This window comes from Amblyraja radiata, chromosome 19, assembly GCF_010909765.2.
Source record: "Amblyraja radiata isolate CabotCenter1 chromosome 19, sAmbRad1.1.pri, whole genome shotgun sequence".
Classification (NCBI taxonomy): domain Eukaryota; kingdom Metazoa; phylum Chordata; class Chondrichthyes; order Rajiformes; family Rajidae; genus Amblyraja; species Amblyraja radiata.
Window position 1 is genome coordinate 35,530,660 of NC_045974.1, and position 16,319 is coordinate 35,546,978.

The window sequence follows — 16,319 nt, forward strand, 5'->3', positions numbered from 1 at the left end:
AACACATTATGGAAGATCCCAAAATGGCAAGGTATTTTATTTCTCTGGAAAAGTGGATTATCATCGTTTCTATGCCAAAAAAAACATACATACAAAAAGATTAAATATGTCACATAAATTGCTTGAAAACAGTTTAAAAAGTGTGATATTTCACTGACCACAGTGGTAGAGTGGACAGCAACGATCAGCAGTGTTGAGATCTACTGCAAGAACATCTCCTTCATTGCACGTCGGAATTGGGTCAATGCATGATTCGCACACTAGAAAATTCAAACGTTATTTTTGAAATCAACAGTAATTATCTCACTAACTGTGTTTTTATAAGTAGGGTTTTGTGCTACAGCCAATCAATACCACGCAGAAAACATGATTTTAAAAAGCTGCCTAATGAAATCAATCATTTTTTATAAATATATACATTATCTACACCTATAATATGTAACTACGTTTCAGTTTTCCACAATGTAAATCAACCTTTCCTTTGAAATTAAAAATGATTCCGACTGAGAACTGTTAATTGAGTTGATCCATTTTGCTTTAAAAATTAGAGACTGCCTTTCCTATCTGACCTTGTTCACAGCACCCTCGTTCATATGAAAATCAATTCCTACTTCATTAACTCACCGCATTGAAATGAGAAACAGCAAGAGTCGTCTATTCGCACTTCAACAAGGAACTGGTCCTCCCTGCATGCAGGCAGTGAACTTGTTGGACATGCCAGAGGGTCACATTCTGTTATTTTGAACATCAAAATTAACATGATACTAAATTAACAAAAGTAGCAATTAATATTTTGCATTGCCATAACATATTTAAATAAGTGGATTCAAATAAGAGAGCAATGACAAATTTGCAGTCCTCTTAATTGTAGACTGTGATGTAAACCTCCTTAAACTTACCACATCGGTACTCAGGGCAACAGGAGATGGCACTGTAGCCAATCATCAATTTGTCTCCATTTTCACATGTCGGGACATCACTTTCACATATGGTCAAATTGCACTCTGAACAAAATGCAATAGTTAAAATGCTTGAAATATACTTTAAAAAATATTTCCAAGCAATAAATATAGTACACTATAGTACACTATAATATACACTATAGTACATTAGATATTTAGCTAAAAGTCAAATGATAAAATCAGTTATATGCATTTGATTTATTTAATGTTGAGATATGGTGTGGTGGAAGGTTAGTGTAGGGAGCAGAAAGGCCATTTACTCTGTGAAGGAGAAATGGAAAAAAAAAAAACAGGTACGAGCAATTCTTTTTCACATTTGGCCACGAGTAAATGCCAGCCAACGCTTTGACTTAATTATCAGACAAGGTTAGCAGATTAAATAGGGAAATTGCCTATAGCTTCTGGTGGTACAAAAGATATTCCCCTCCCAATTTTCTCCCAAACCTGCACGTTTCACCACCAAGAAGGACAAGGGAAGCATAGAGGTACTTCAGCTAGTTCTCCATCGAGTCACACAACATGCTAACTTGGAAAAATATTGCTGATGTTGTGTAGGAAGGAACTGCGGATGCGGGTTTACACCGAAGATAGGCACAAAATGCTGGAGTAATTCAGCAGGACAGGCAGCATCTCTGGATAGTAGGAATGGGGGACGTTTCAGGTCAAGACCCTTCTTCAGACGAAGGGTCTCGACCTGAAACATCACCCATTTCTTCTATCCAGAGATGCTGCTTGTTTGGTGATATTGTGACTGGAAGTCTCTACTTAATTGTGCACAAATGTTGTACACAATACTTGTCCAAATTGTGGAGACTACGGTTTATAAAAGCAAACAACTTAACACTAATTTCTAATAATGGAACTCGCTATTTGCTCATAACACATACCACAAATCTTCTTTGGACAGCATGCTCCTTCTTCAATGACATCAATAATAATCTCTCCTTCTCGTTCACAGATTGGCGATGATACTTCACTGCATTCAGGTTCAATAGAGATGATGGTCCCATTATCCAAGCAGTTGTACATACAGCACCCTTTATGAGATCCATTCCAGGTCTCGCCTGCCGATCGTGGTTGGCCTTCATTGTCTGTGCAGGCTGGGACAAATCGAGACTTATATAGTTAAAATCAACACACAAGTTCAGATCACGTGATTTACCATATCTTGTCCGTAAGTCAAATTTAATCATGCATTAATTTATGGGTTTTTTGGATGCACATGTGCATTATTTTGTTCAAAATATAATAATCATTTTAACAGAAACTAAGAGATACACTTTCCTATAATGTACTTGTGTTACAGACAAAGATTCTGTGAAAAATGGCACCATGCATATTCATGAGTTCATAAGTGATAGGAGAAGATTTAGGCCATTCAGCCCATCAAGACTACTCTGCCATTCAATCATGGCTGATCTATCTCTCCCTCCTAACCCCATTCTCCTGCCTTCTCTACATAATCCCTGACACCTGTACTAATCAAGAATCTATCTATCTTTTCCGTAAAATATCCATTGAGGGCCTCCACAGCCTCTGTGGCAATGAATTCCACAGATTCACCACCCTCTGACTAAATAAATGTATCCTCATCTCCTTCCTAAAGGAATGTCCTTTAATCTGAGGCTATCACCTCTGGTCCTAGACTCTCCCACTGGTGGAAACATCCTCCCCACATCCACTCTATCCAAGCCATTCACTATTCGATAAGTTGAAAACTTAAATTTGCCACTGTACAAAAATCGAACTAAATTGGATACAGATCTTTGTTTACAGATGTACCATTTTGATTTGTTACCCATTTTATAAATAATTCAGACTGCTACGATTACTAACCACATTTTTCTTCAGTAATGCAATAGTTGGAATCAGGTTGGTGCAGCAGAGTCCCACGTGGACAGACACAACTCTCACTGATGAATGAACAAGTGGGGTCGTGCTCCAAATAGAAGTCCTTATTCTGACACATTTTGCTTTCACAAGCTGGCACACAAGGTTGGTATTCCATGCCTACAGGGCAGCTGAGTGCTGTATGGACAACAATGGGATTAGTTAATGTAAAAATGTAAGCTTGAAGCCATCAATTTATAAATAGGCATTTAACCTATAAATACTTTATCAAACAAAATTATTGGTAACGCTATTCATGAAAATCAATTTCAAATACATACTAATAGATAACTCCTCTTAATATAACTATAAAAATTACATGCACTTCCAATTCAACCAAAGTTGTATTCATGATTATAGACACAAAAGGCTGGACTAGCTTGGCGGTTCAGACAGAATCGCTGGACAAAAAGAATAGGTAATGTTTCAGGTCGGGACCCTTCTTCAGACTGAAGTAGGGTCTCGACCCAAAATGTCACCTATTCCTTATCTCCAGAGATGCTGTCTGACCCGCCAAGTTATTCCAGCTTTTTGTGTCTATCTTTGGTTTAAACCAGCATCTGCAGTTCCTTCCAACACACATTGTATGCATGATTGTGTGTTCAAAAGGGAACTGCAGATGCTGGAATATCGAAGGTACACAAAATTGCTGGGGGAACTCAGCGGGTGCAGCAGCATCTATGGAGCGAAGGAAATAGGCGACGTTTCGGGCCGAAACCCTTCTTCAGACCCTTGTATGCATGATTGTTCACCACAAAAGTTTAAGCATGGGTTCTAATTCAGCTCCAAAATGTTTTACACGTTACACCTTACAAAGCACAAATCCTTGTGAATATGTCCTTTGATGTGGTAACTTATATAATAATGTCCTCATTAATGTCTTTGTGGCATATTTCTGATTAGTTCTCCAATAAGACAGTCATAACTTCACTTACAGTGACAATAAGTTGAAGTAACTCTTGAGCAGTTCATCCCAATGGAGCAGTAAAGCAGAGAAGAGAGGTTTGCCACACATTAGAAACATAGAAACATAGAAAATAGGTGCAGGAGGCCATTTGGCCCTTCGAACCAGCACCGCCATTCATTGTGATTATGGCTGATCATCCACAATCAGTAACCCGTGCCAGCCTTCTCCCCATATCCCTTGATTCCACTAGCCCCTAGAGCTCTATCTAACCCTCTTTTAAATTTATCCAGTGAATTGGCCTCCACTGCCTTTTGTGGCAGAGAATTCCCCAAATTCACAACACTCTGGTTAAAAAAGTTTTTTCTCATCTCAGTTTTAATTGCCTCCCCTTTATTCTTAGACTGTGGCCCCTGGTTCTGGACTCCCCCAACATTGGGAACATTTTTCCTCCATCTAGCTTGTCCAGTCCTTTTATAATTGTATATGCTTCTATAAGATATCCTCTCATCCTTCTAAATTCCAGTGAATACAAGCCCAGTCTTTCCAATCTTTCCTCATATGCTTAAAAAGCCGAATAGGAATATTTCAGACAATGAAGACTTGCTTGGGTACTCTTTAACCTGAGAACAGTTGCCTGTTGAGAATGTACTCATGGGAGTCATAGCAGCTGGTTTGGTTGAAAGGTTTGGTGTGAATGGTTTGGTTTCCTTTGAATGGAAAAATCAACTTTCTTCTTCCAGTCAGAGTACAGAAAATATAAATATATGGGTAATCAGTTTTGGAAGAAAATCTACTCTGGAGATGGGTAAATGTGCTATTAGGCAAACGGAATGAAATGATTATAAAAGATAGAGCAAGGCTGGGAATAAATTGATATAATTTAATTACTCTTCTAGTTGCCAGGAATTGTCCAAGATCATTGGAGCAAAAAGAGACTTAATTACAACTGTTATAGCCCTGTCCCACGGTGCGAGTTCATTCCAAGAGCTCTCCCGAGTTTAAAAACAATCAAACTCGTGGTAAGCACGGAGAATGAACGTAGCGGGTACGTCGGAGCTCGGGGACGTCTCTTAGCGCTAACGGCAGGTACTCGGGAAGACTCGCTAATGGCAGGTAAGCACAGGAAGACTCGTGAAGATTTTTCAACATGATGAAAAATGTCCACGAGATCCCCGAATACCGACGAGTGGCCATTACCATAAATCTCCGAGTTCGAATCAGGGCAAACTCAGGAGAACTCTTGGAATGAACTCGTACTGTGGGACAGGGGTTTTCCTGTAGATATTCATTTGGTTTCAGTAGAACTGTATGAAAATTGTAATATTATAAGGACATTAATAAAATAATCTAAAGTTCGTGCTAACATATTCTTTTTTTACGACTCTTTTTTAGACTTTTTTTTAAGACTTCTAAAGATACACTGTAGAAACAGGCATTTCAGCCCACCGAGTCCACGCTGATCAGCAATCACCCCATATATTAGCACTATTATTAATTTTCATTTTGTATATAAATCCAGGAATAGTTGCTACATTTTAATTCTGACCAAACAGAATGAAAGGATTGGTTACTGGAGTTTCATGGTAATTATTTTCTAATAACTAATGATAATAGTATAAAGGTATAAATACTTACGGCAAAATTCTGGAGTTCTCCATGGAATGCAAACATTGTATTTATTGCAAGCAGCCGCATATAAAGCCAAAGCATCACATTGGTGTGTCACATAGTGAAAATCTCTAATCCACAGCTCACAAAATATTTCAGGGGTGACCTTAGTGTGGACAAGATAGTTATGAACAGGAACATGAACAAATAATGGAACCTTTATACCCATTACCCCTTGAATTAAAAAAACAAATCATCAATGCTTCTCCAAATAATTATTTTGCAGCAAATTAGTTCAAAAATGTGAAACATTATCAATCACAAATACATTCTCATGGAAATCAAAAACAAAATTTCAGATGCTGGACATCTTCAACACAAAAAGGAATCAGACAAAAAAAATCAGCAGGACAGGCAGCATCTCTGAATAGAAGGAATGGGCGACCCCATTCCTTCTCTCCAGAGATGCTACCTCTCCCGCTGAGTTACTCCAACATTTTGTGTTTATCTTCGGTGCAAACCAGCATCTGCCGTTCCATCCTACAAAAAAACTCTCAGGCGGTCAAGCAGCATCTGTCGAAAAAGAAATAAAGTTCACATTCAGGATGTTGATGAAGAGTGAATTTGCTTTTTAACAGATGCTGCCTGATCTGCTGTGTGTTTCCAGTACGTTCTATCTTTATTTCAATATAGTAGCAATTGGATTGCTATTGCACTTTGATATCTGAAGGTAGGATTGCTAGAAAATGAATATTAGTAACTATCCGCCCATGCAATTTCCAACTGAGAGTTTGTATTGCAGTGTTCATGAATGCAAAGGTGATTGTTAGCTACTTGATGCCATCGTGATTTATATAACTGATATACTGATTTGATTTCCATGATTATTGCAGAGGCCTTTTTGCTTGCTCTCCCACATTAAAATATGTTTCAATTCTTAACACAAGTGCACTTCACAAAATTAAATTTAGCCAAATTTGGCCAAGTTATAAAGGGGCAGTGGGAATGGAGGGAAGTGCAGGCAGAAGAGAGTAGTTTTACGTGGCTTCAAGTTTGGCATGGACATTGTGCTAATATCAATTGTGACAGATCTATGTTCTATTTATCCGCAGGGACAACGCCACATTTCTTCTATTACACAAGATTTTGATTAATGCATAATTCTAAAATGAGATGGGTCTTTTCATTACTTACATGCTGATGACATAGGGTCCAAGGATTCTGGTTCAACATGTCAAAGCAAGCAGTACAGTTACCAGTGGTGCAATTCTGTTTTCGGCATCGAAAGCAATCTCTCTTTAATCCAGATGTTTCAACCATCCAGCTTTCAAGGAAAAGCCCTATATTTTCTACTTCTGTAACAATGGTTCCATTCAGTAGCTTGAGATCGTCAGCAGGGTTGCCATTGCAGCAGCCTGGAGCAAACAGATATTGATCAGTCCATAATAGCTCCAATAATTTCTTATAGACAATGAATTGAAGATGGCATCCCACCAATGTACATCACCCGTGTCTTAATATATTCAAACTAATATCTTCCAATAAATGTTGAAATAATATGGTAGGAAGGAACTGCAGATGCTAGTTTAAACCAGATAGACTCTAAAAGCTGGAGTAACACAGTGGGACGGGCAGCATATCTGGAGAGAAAGAATGGGTGACGAAGTGTCTCAACCTGAAACGTCACCCATTCCTTCTCTCCAGAGATGCTGCCTGTCCCGCTGAGTTATTCCAGCTTTTTGTGTCTATCTTCAAAATTATATGGTATTCAGTGATGGAATTAGAAACTAATAAATAGAATTGAATGATTATTTATAACACCATTTATCAGTGTGGTTTTTGTATGGCAATTCATTAATCAACCAAATAAGAATGCCAATATTGTGTGCATTCTAAATGTGAAGACCAGAAAGTGGGCAGGTTAGAATTTTTAATCTATGTCGGGTTAACTGATTGTAGTCAGTGTGGCCATTGTCGATGCTTCATTTGACTTCAAACAGCTCAGCCCAGGCAAACATCTAGCAAAGCTTGCTCTGCTCATCAAAGTTTAGTGAATTTCACTGAACAGCATTTGCAGAAATAATAAAGACTGAAATTAGCTCTTTCAGAAAATATTCTAATACTTATCCACAAAATGTTTATGTGTAGGATGATGAGCCCTTGCATAAAATATTGGAGTTGTCAGTATGTATAAAATCATAAATTGCGAAAGACTTCAGGAAATAAGGGGAGAGACGGTGGTGTTTGCAGGTGGGTGCGTGGAGACAGGCAATATCCTCCATTAGTCAATGAACATATTAGGAATTATACATATCCCAACATGTATAATATATAAGGTACACAAAAATGCTGGAGAAACTCAGCGGGTGCAGCAGCATCTATGGAGCGTAGGAAATAGGTAACGTTTCGGGCCGAAACCCTTCTTCAGACCATATATATCACCCACACACTCTTCTAACAGCAGTCAGAATCAAATTATTATTTATTCTCTCATATAAATGACAACTTGCATTTATTCTCAATCATTTTTAGTTGTACTCTGCCTCAGAACAAAAAAAAATGCTTTCAGTACTGTGGAGTACAGTGCATCATTCTGGCCCCTTCTTTTAGGAGAGAAATGCACTGACATTGAAGCCATTCCAAGAGAGGTCCATTAGGCTAACTCCGAGGATCAGGGGGCTATCCTATCATGACGCCAGAAGATGTTGGATCTTTATCCATTGGTATTTAGGAGAATGAGGTATGATTATATTGAAACATACAAGATCCATAGAGCAGATATCGAGATGTTTCTACTATTGGGAGAAAATTGGATGTGAGGATGCATTTACGAGATTAGGAAGAGTTGAGATTGAAAACCAAGACATGTAGAAACGTCTTCATGACCCTTTAATTCCTTTATTTCATTTAATCCCTTAAATACATTATGTGATGGACTTTTATTAGAATCTCATTGATTTGTGCTCAAAGCATGCAGGAGGAAAGTTTTGCATGGCATATGCTCTATGTATATAAACTGCATGGATGATGCGCACACACACACTGTCAACTTTGAAAATTATAATCCCATTAAACTGTGGTTGACATCAGTCTCTTGATTTTCTAACCTGACCATCTTGGCACAACTTCTGACTGCATAACTTACTAAGGACATTGCCATGGAGACATGTAGAACATGTTCATTCCTTTGGGATGCTCTCTAGTGTATCCTTTTTCCATCTAAGATTTTCAGGCAGTTTTGCCCCAACTATGATCAAACCTCTTTGTCTCTACCTGCAATGGCATAGTATCCCACAAGATGCCCACCTATGATCAGCCGCTCCCCAACCTCTCCCCATGGTTTCCCTTAAAATCAGCGTCAGCCTCTTGCATTGTACCGATTCATTGTCTTTTTATCCCCTGAAGAATATTTACACCTGGTATCTATGGTGCACTCACCACACAAGCCTTTAGTTCCTATGGTTCTGTTGGAAGGCAAACCAAATTCCAACACAATGATGCCTGTGCTACGATACCACTGAATTGTGACATCTGCTGGGGTCTTGATCAGGTACATTGTTCCAGTATCCTGTATGTGGAAGCCTAATTTAGTGAAGGGGAGTCGAGCAGGCCGAGAGTTCACTGTTGTCTGCAAATAAAATAAATACATCTACAACCTTTTCAAACAACGTGCAGTCAGTTGAATATTTATACACATTAATTAATTAGCTAATATAAAAATGTACTTGCAGTATATTTATTTAAGGTACAATGCTATCTAGTACTAGCCTTTTAGTCTATATTTAGAAATGCTTACTGAAGCTAGCATACTACATTAGTAATTGTCCATAATTATTTCAAGCTGCAAATTTGATCATACATTTTGAGTGGCCCATGGGGAATCAAACCTAATGCATGTAGTACTCAAAGACTGGCAGATACTACAGACGCTCATAGATTTGTTTGCCTTACAGTCAAAATTCAAATCTCAAAAGTGTATCAAACTTTTCCAGACCAATTGTTGTCATGCAGACCATGCCCAAGCAGCGTCTCCTCCACTGATCACCCTCCTTCCAACTTCAACTCTGATCATCCACCTCCCATTGATCATCGTCCACCCAATCATCTCAATCTCCATCATCCCTATCACATCCTCCAAAATGCTGCACTATTTTGCTCCTCAGTACCTTCCTTCCCAATCACCCCAGTCCTAATCAGCTTCTATTCCACGATGATGTCCCGAGCACCTTCTTTTCCCAGTCATCCCTTTTCCAATTACTTCATTTCCCTTTTGATAACCTCCCCAGTCACCATCCTTCACCATTGTCTTCTCTCCTGGTTGCCCTTCACACTGCTATCTGGCAGTTAGACCTATCGTATTTAAATCACTTTTCCCAGCTACAATTGAATCCAATCACCTTCTTTCTCAGAACCTCCCAGTAATTGCCAGATTTCTCAGCCACCAATTTTCCATTGTCCTGGTTGCATCCCACCCTACAGGTCATATTTATCCTAGCCATGACTGATTACAATCTATCCTATTTGCTCCTTTGTAATCATCTTTTCTTTATTTATTTAATCATTATTTTCTTTCCCACCTGCAGCTCATGTGGAATGTGTTCCTTGCCAAGTTCCACATCCCACCTATTCACGATCACGCTTTTCCAAGTTGTTTCCTCAGAATGGTTTACAGCATAGGAGGCCATTCAGCCCAACATAATAATACCAGCTCTATGCTAGAGCAACCTACTCCATGCCAACTGCCTCCACAACTACCTTTGGCAGTGCAATTCACATCCCACCATCTTGATGTGTGAAAGAAAAAAATCACGTAATCGTTGCTTTTTTTGCCAATCCCCTTCATTCTATCTCTTAATTTTTGACTTTTTCCACTAATGGGAACAATTTATCTCTATCTATCCTTCATGATTTCAAACACTTCTATCCGATTTACTGAGTATTTCACAGTTCCAAGGGGTATCATTGCAGTTTATCCAGTCTGTCCACATAACAAAATGCCTGGAATAATTCCAGTAATTCTCTTCTACACTCTTTACAAACCCTTCACACCATTCCTAAAGTGTGGTCCAACAAAGTGCCACAATCATCAACCAAACCAACATTTTGTAGAAACTCACCATGAGTTCCATCAACCTCCCTCCTTCCCAGCCACCCTTCTCCAGAACATCAAAGCACTCATGATGGAAAGCAGTCAAGGACTTCTCAATCAGTTCACCAGTTCAGGATTAGGAATTCTCATTACCCAATATTGGAAGACCAATATTTTGGCCCAACATTTGAAGAAAAGGGAAAACACAAGTGCTTCACCAGTGTAGTTTTGTTTTATCAAGTACATCACATTTCCAGATTGCTTAACACAATAAATTAATGTGCCTGAGATGGGAACGTAATATCATACAATAAATGAAATGAAAATCATGAAATAATCCAATATCACTAGAATGGCAAAAAAAAAAGTTTATTATTTATGAATGATTGATGTCTGTTTAATACTCTACATTAGTTTTGCATTAGTAACATATTAGTGAATTTAGAACATTTAGAAAAGGCGGTAGTGAATTTAGAAAATGAATGTAAAAGAGGTTAGCAATCATATTTAAATTCTGAGTCCGGCACTCACCAATCTTTCAAGTCGATCAATGAGAACTCTGTGCTTATGCGAGGTTATGTTCAACTTTTTAAAGCATAATCCAGAGTTTCCCCCAGGCACCTTAAAGGCAAACATAATGTGCAGAATTACAAAACAAATGTCCTGCATTAATAATTACTTGAAATGAGCAGTATCAAAATTTAGTTTAAATAATTGTAATTTACTTACAGGACGCCTTATAGAATTTGCACTCTGGAATTAATAAAAGTATTTTTGAGAAACATTTCAGCTGATACATTCCAACAATCAGTGAGTAATTTTCATTAGATGATAAAAATACTATTGTTTAGAAATTAATTTAACACATGAACGCATTAATTATGAACAGCAGTAGGTCACACAGCATCTTAAGCCTGCTCTAACATAGGATAGGATCATGGCTGATCTGACCTGGGGCTTGACTGGGTAAGTTTTTCCAGTATTTTCTGTTTTTGGTAACCCATAGTTCTCCTATTGATATAAACATAACCCATTCAGCCTTCCATTCACTCCACAGCTCTCTGGGGAAAAAACTGCAAAGATTCATGACCTTCAGTTAGAAGAAATTCTTCCTGCGCATCACCTGTAATGAATGGCTCCTTATTATAAAACAAGGGCCTCTAATTCCAGATTTCCCCAAAAAGGGAAAACATCCTCTCAGCATCTACTCTCTCTATCCCTCTATGATTCTTCAATTAGGTATCTATTTTTCTTGCAAACTATAGGTCTTGCCTATAGGTCTTTCTACACTCCAATGAGTAAGAGCCCAACCTGAACAACGTTTATTCATAATACAATGCCTTTGTTTCAGGACTATTTGTAACCAACCTACAACAATCACCTCTCCCTCCTACTGGAGCCCAAGCTGTTTTGCCCAGGTGTGGGCCTAGTGGCAGCAAGAATTGTCTGAAGGTTTTAACACTCCATTCCCTTGCAATAAAGGTTGTTTTTCCATTTTCATGATTTATTTTGTCTACATACTTATTATCCATGCTCCATTCACCTGGACTGTTAAATTCCTCTATACAGCATCATTCTGGAGTCTCTTTCCATTTAAACACTGTTTCAACGGTCAAAACGTCTTTCATTGTCAGGTGTGCCAATTAAGGTACAGTGATATGCGAATTACCATACAGCCATACGAAAAAAAGCAACGACATAAAAGTTAACATAAACATCCACCACAGCGGATTCCCCACATTCCTCACTGTGATGGAAGGCAAAAAATTCCAACTTCTTCCTCTTTATTCTCCCGCGGTCAGGGCAGTCAAACCATCCACCGGGACCATCGAAGCTCCTGCAGGCGGCAGTCGAAGCTCCCGCGTTGGGGCAATCGAAGCCCCTGCGGCTTCGAGTTCCCGAAATCGGTCTCTAACCGGAGACCGCGGGCTCCGCAATGTTAATGTCCGCAGGCACCCACAGCTGGAGTTCTCAAAGTTGGTCTCCAGCAAAGGCCGGCAACTCCTCGATGTTAGGCCGCAGTGCGGACAGAGATACGATACGGAGAAAAATCGTATCTTCGTCGAGGTACATTTCCCCCAACCCCACCCCCACATAAAACAAGCTAAAGAACACTAAAAACATACATTTAGCACATACTATTAAAACACAAAGAAGGAAAGGACAGACAGACTGTTGGCGAGGCAGCCATTGCTGGCGCCAACCAGTGGTACCTCAGGTTCTGGTGTTCTATCTAAAAGATCTTTTCTATCTTCTTGTCACATTATACTATCAGCCACATTTCTGCCCACTTACTTAGCAGCTATAAAGATGCACAAAATTAATACCAATGAATAGCATATTATTTTGGAAAGGCTGATGGCAGTTTAATGCCATCCAACCTCAGGAGATGTAACACCTGTCCCTAACCTTCTCCCACACATCCATCCAGAGACTCCAACAGTCCCACCAGGTGAGTCAGAGGTTCACATGCACCTTCTCTAACCTCATCTACTGCATTGGGTGCTCCCAATGTGGCGAGACCAAGCATAGACAAGGCAACAGTTTCACCGAACACTTGTGCTCGGTCCACCAAGGCCTGCTGGATTTCCTGGTTGCTAACCATTTTAACTCCTCTTCCCATTCCCATACTGACCTTTCAATCCTGGGCCTCCTCCACTGCCAGAGTGAGGCCGCATGCAAACGAGATGGGAGGCACAGCAGCTCATAGTCCGCTTGGGTAGCTTACAACTTAAAGAGGTATGAATATTGAATTATTCAATTTTAGGTAACTAACCAACAACAACCCTTTTGCCTTCCCCCATCGCTTCACCTAGACTTTTCTTCTGGCGTCACATTTCACTCCGCTTTTCTCCTTATTTCACTCCTCTTTTCTCCTTATTTCACAGCCTTTTGGCTTCTTTCCATCTCTGGCCTTTATCCACCCATCTGCAAATCCCCCCCGCTCACCTGTTTGCACCTATCACTTGCCAAGCTTTGTCCCATCCCCACCCCTCTTCTAGCTTTCTCCCTACTACTACAATCAGTCTGAAGAAGAGTCCCATCCCAAAATGTCGCTTATCAATGTGCTCCACAGATACTGCCTGACCAGTTGAGTTAATCCAGCACTTTGTGTCTTTTTTTTGTAAATCAGCATCTGCAGTTCCTTGCGTCTATAATTTAATGTACATTTTTAATAAAAGTTCTACCTTCAATGTTACATTCTAGTCTTAGAAAAGTGGTTCATTACCTCCCGGGTTGAACATTGTTCAATATGAGCAACAATAGTTTCGTGTGGTAACAGGGTCAATACATAGGCTGCAGCATCATAAACTCCTACATCATTGCCATCAAATGTAATGACGTGTAGGTCAGAGAACATTGAGCAGCGACCTGACAAACCAAGTTAAAAAATAATTATTTTAAATTAAAAGAATTATATCATATAAATCTAATATTGTATGTACATTGGGCTTTTCTATATTTAATGAGGGGCCTGTGGTGCACAGTTTCCAGGCTAGATTTCATTTTAAAGTTTTATTACATCTCCAACTACACTTGTTTTTTGCTGTAGCTTCCCAAAATGGCATTTCCCATGCACACCTCAACCTTAATTATTCTGGCATAGGGTGATATAAGTATGTTAACTGTTTCACTTCCCACTGAAGCAGTCCGACCTGCTGAGTATTTCCAGCATTTTTTGCTTTTGTTACACTTGACATTGTCATCCCAAATAGGTCTCTAGCTCTAATGGTTTATCGGAAACTAGCTGGAAGTGTGATCAAAGATTATTTTTTAAAGTAAGCATTCACCTTATAATTTTAGTGCAGCTAGAAGGTCTTGATGTTGTTAACCTGTTACAAAACCTTTTATTTTACTTATTTGGTTACAAGATATGGACATGGTCAACGTTTATTGCCCATTCGCTTTTGACTTCTAACTAACTATGCTAGTTAGCTAGAAGTCAACACACAGGTGAACCTTGACTCACATCCTGATGTGGTAAAGTCTGCATATTCTGTCCCCAAAGGACATTAGAGAACATGATGAGTTTTACAACACCTAACACTGAAACTTACTTCTTTTTTTTTTAAATTACAAATGTAATTAATTATTTTACATTTGCCAACAGCCATAGTGTGATTCAGGAACACAGGCGGCTTGTACAGTAACTTAAGCAATGCACTGCCTTTGCCTTACAGTTGTGCTACTGATTTCTGATCTCCTCGCCAGTACAAATCTAGCTGAGTGGGAAATAAATATGGATTGTACCCGCAACTTAGAAGTGAAGTTCAGGACTGGAATTCTGAGGATGTCTACCCTCTGAAAGGCAAGTGTAACAAAAGCAAAAACTGCTGGAAATACTCAGCAGGTCGGACTGCTTCAGTGGGAAGTGAAAGAGTTAACATTTCAGGTGGAAAACCCTTCCTCAGATCCTCTGGACTATGTTTCACTTCCCACAGATGCACTCTGATCTGCTGAGAATTTACAGCATTTTTTGCTTTGATTTCAGATTTCCAGCATCTGTGGATTTTCAGCTTTTCATTTTCAGGAATAAATGGACTTATTCTACGTTATATTAGTGCATTTTCTCTTTGGCGTTTTGTTATGTGTGACTTGGTTTCCCATAAGAATATTGTCTAATGTGGCACCGCACAAATCTGAAACCAGTACTCACATGGACACTCCCATTGTGGACAGCACCTATCATTGTTGATCTGGACCGGCATTCCCAGAAAACCACAACTTGGCTGTGTCACATTAAAAGGGCACTGGAAGACATAATACAGATTTGAAAAGAATATCCGAAGATACATATAATACATTCACTAAGCAACATGAAGTAATGCTTGGAAATAAGGTGTCCGAGTAGTGACAAATCTGGTGCAATGTTTTGTTTCAAATACAAATCATCATTTGACAAATAGTCATGGCACTTGGTTCAAAAGATGGCTGACATGAGGACTCAAATCATACAAAGCATAGAATCATGAGTTTTGTCCCCATTAATAAACAGCTGTTAAGATTCATTTATAGCATCAGAAACACTTTGGATGTTAGTACTGTATGTACTACTCATCCAGATTGTGTTGTGTGCAATAGAATTCTTGACTGAAGACTGAAGAAGTCATGCACACATGCTCTGAGAGCTGGCATGGACTTGATGTTGACTGGCCTTCAAAGTTGTGAGCAAAGCTACGAAAAATGTTATTAAATATGAACATTCAGATGGCAAAGTCTACCATTATGTTTAATTTTCAGATCAATATAGTTATTCCTATTATCGGGATGAGAGATTTGGAGACATTTTGCAGTTCTGGTCACCACAATACAGGAAGGATGTGACAGCACCAGGGAGGTGCAGAGGTAATTTAAAGGAAAGTGCATTAAACATTTCCCCATATCAAAGAAATATAAAACTAAAGAATATAAATCTGGAGTAAGGTATAAGACATTTAGAGGGGATCTGAGGGGGATCTTTTTCACCTAAAGAGAGATGAGTGCATGGAATAACTGCAGAGAGAGTTGTGGAAGTAGGGTTGTTAGCAGCATGTAAGTGTCCAGATGAGTACATGAATTGCCTCACCAAGGAATGATATGAACCATGCTGGAATAGGATTAATACAGATGGGTACCCAATGGTAGGTGCAGATGTGGTGGGCCAAATGACCTGGAATCATGTTGGATGTCATAAGTGTATGATAGAGAAATTACTATTTTTCTTCTGAAAGAAATATCTGTAAACTATAATACATTATAATGTGAGCATATATAGAACATTACATGTATATTCACATTTCCAACAAGAAAAAGAATTCTAGCGTTTTATTTTAAATTTTTCATTACGATGTTTTCATTCAAGGAGGAAAGGGAAGGTAAATGT

General features: G+C 39.0%; 1 protein-coding gene across 4 annotated transcripts in view; it reads right to left on the minus strand.

Moving 5' to 3' along the window:
- Positions 1-16,319, minus strand: part of otogl (otogelin like) — a 148,907-nt gene that overhangs the window by 18,854 nt on the left and 113,734 nt on the right. For all 4 annotated transcript variants that reach the window (XM_033038224.1, XM_033038222.1, XM_033038225.1 and 1 more), the window contains 12 exons: positions 15,114-15,207; positions 13,686-13,828; positions 11,186-11,209; positions 10,988-11,077; positions 8,806-8,995; positions 6,562-6,782; positions 5,395-5,533; positions 2,799-2,990; positions 1,850-2,062; positions 900-1,004; positions 625-732; positions 159-260 (listed from right to left, as the gene is read on the minus strand). In XM_033038224.1, coding sequence (XP_032894115.1) covers positions 159-260; positions 625-732; positions 900-1,004; positions 1,850-2,062; positions 2,799-2,990; positions 5,395-5,533; positions 6,562-6,782; positions 8,806-8,995; positions 10,988-11,077; positions 11,186-11,209; positions 13,686-13,828; positions 15,114-15,207 — 1,621 coding nt within the window. The remainder of the gene's footprint in view (positions 1-158; positions 261-624; positions 733-899; positions 1,005-1,849; positions 2,063-2,798; positions 2,991-5,394; positions 5,534-6,561; positions 6,783-8,805; positions 8,996-10,987; positions 11,078-11,185; positions 11,210-13,685; positions 13,829-15,113; positions 15,208-16,319) is intronic.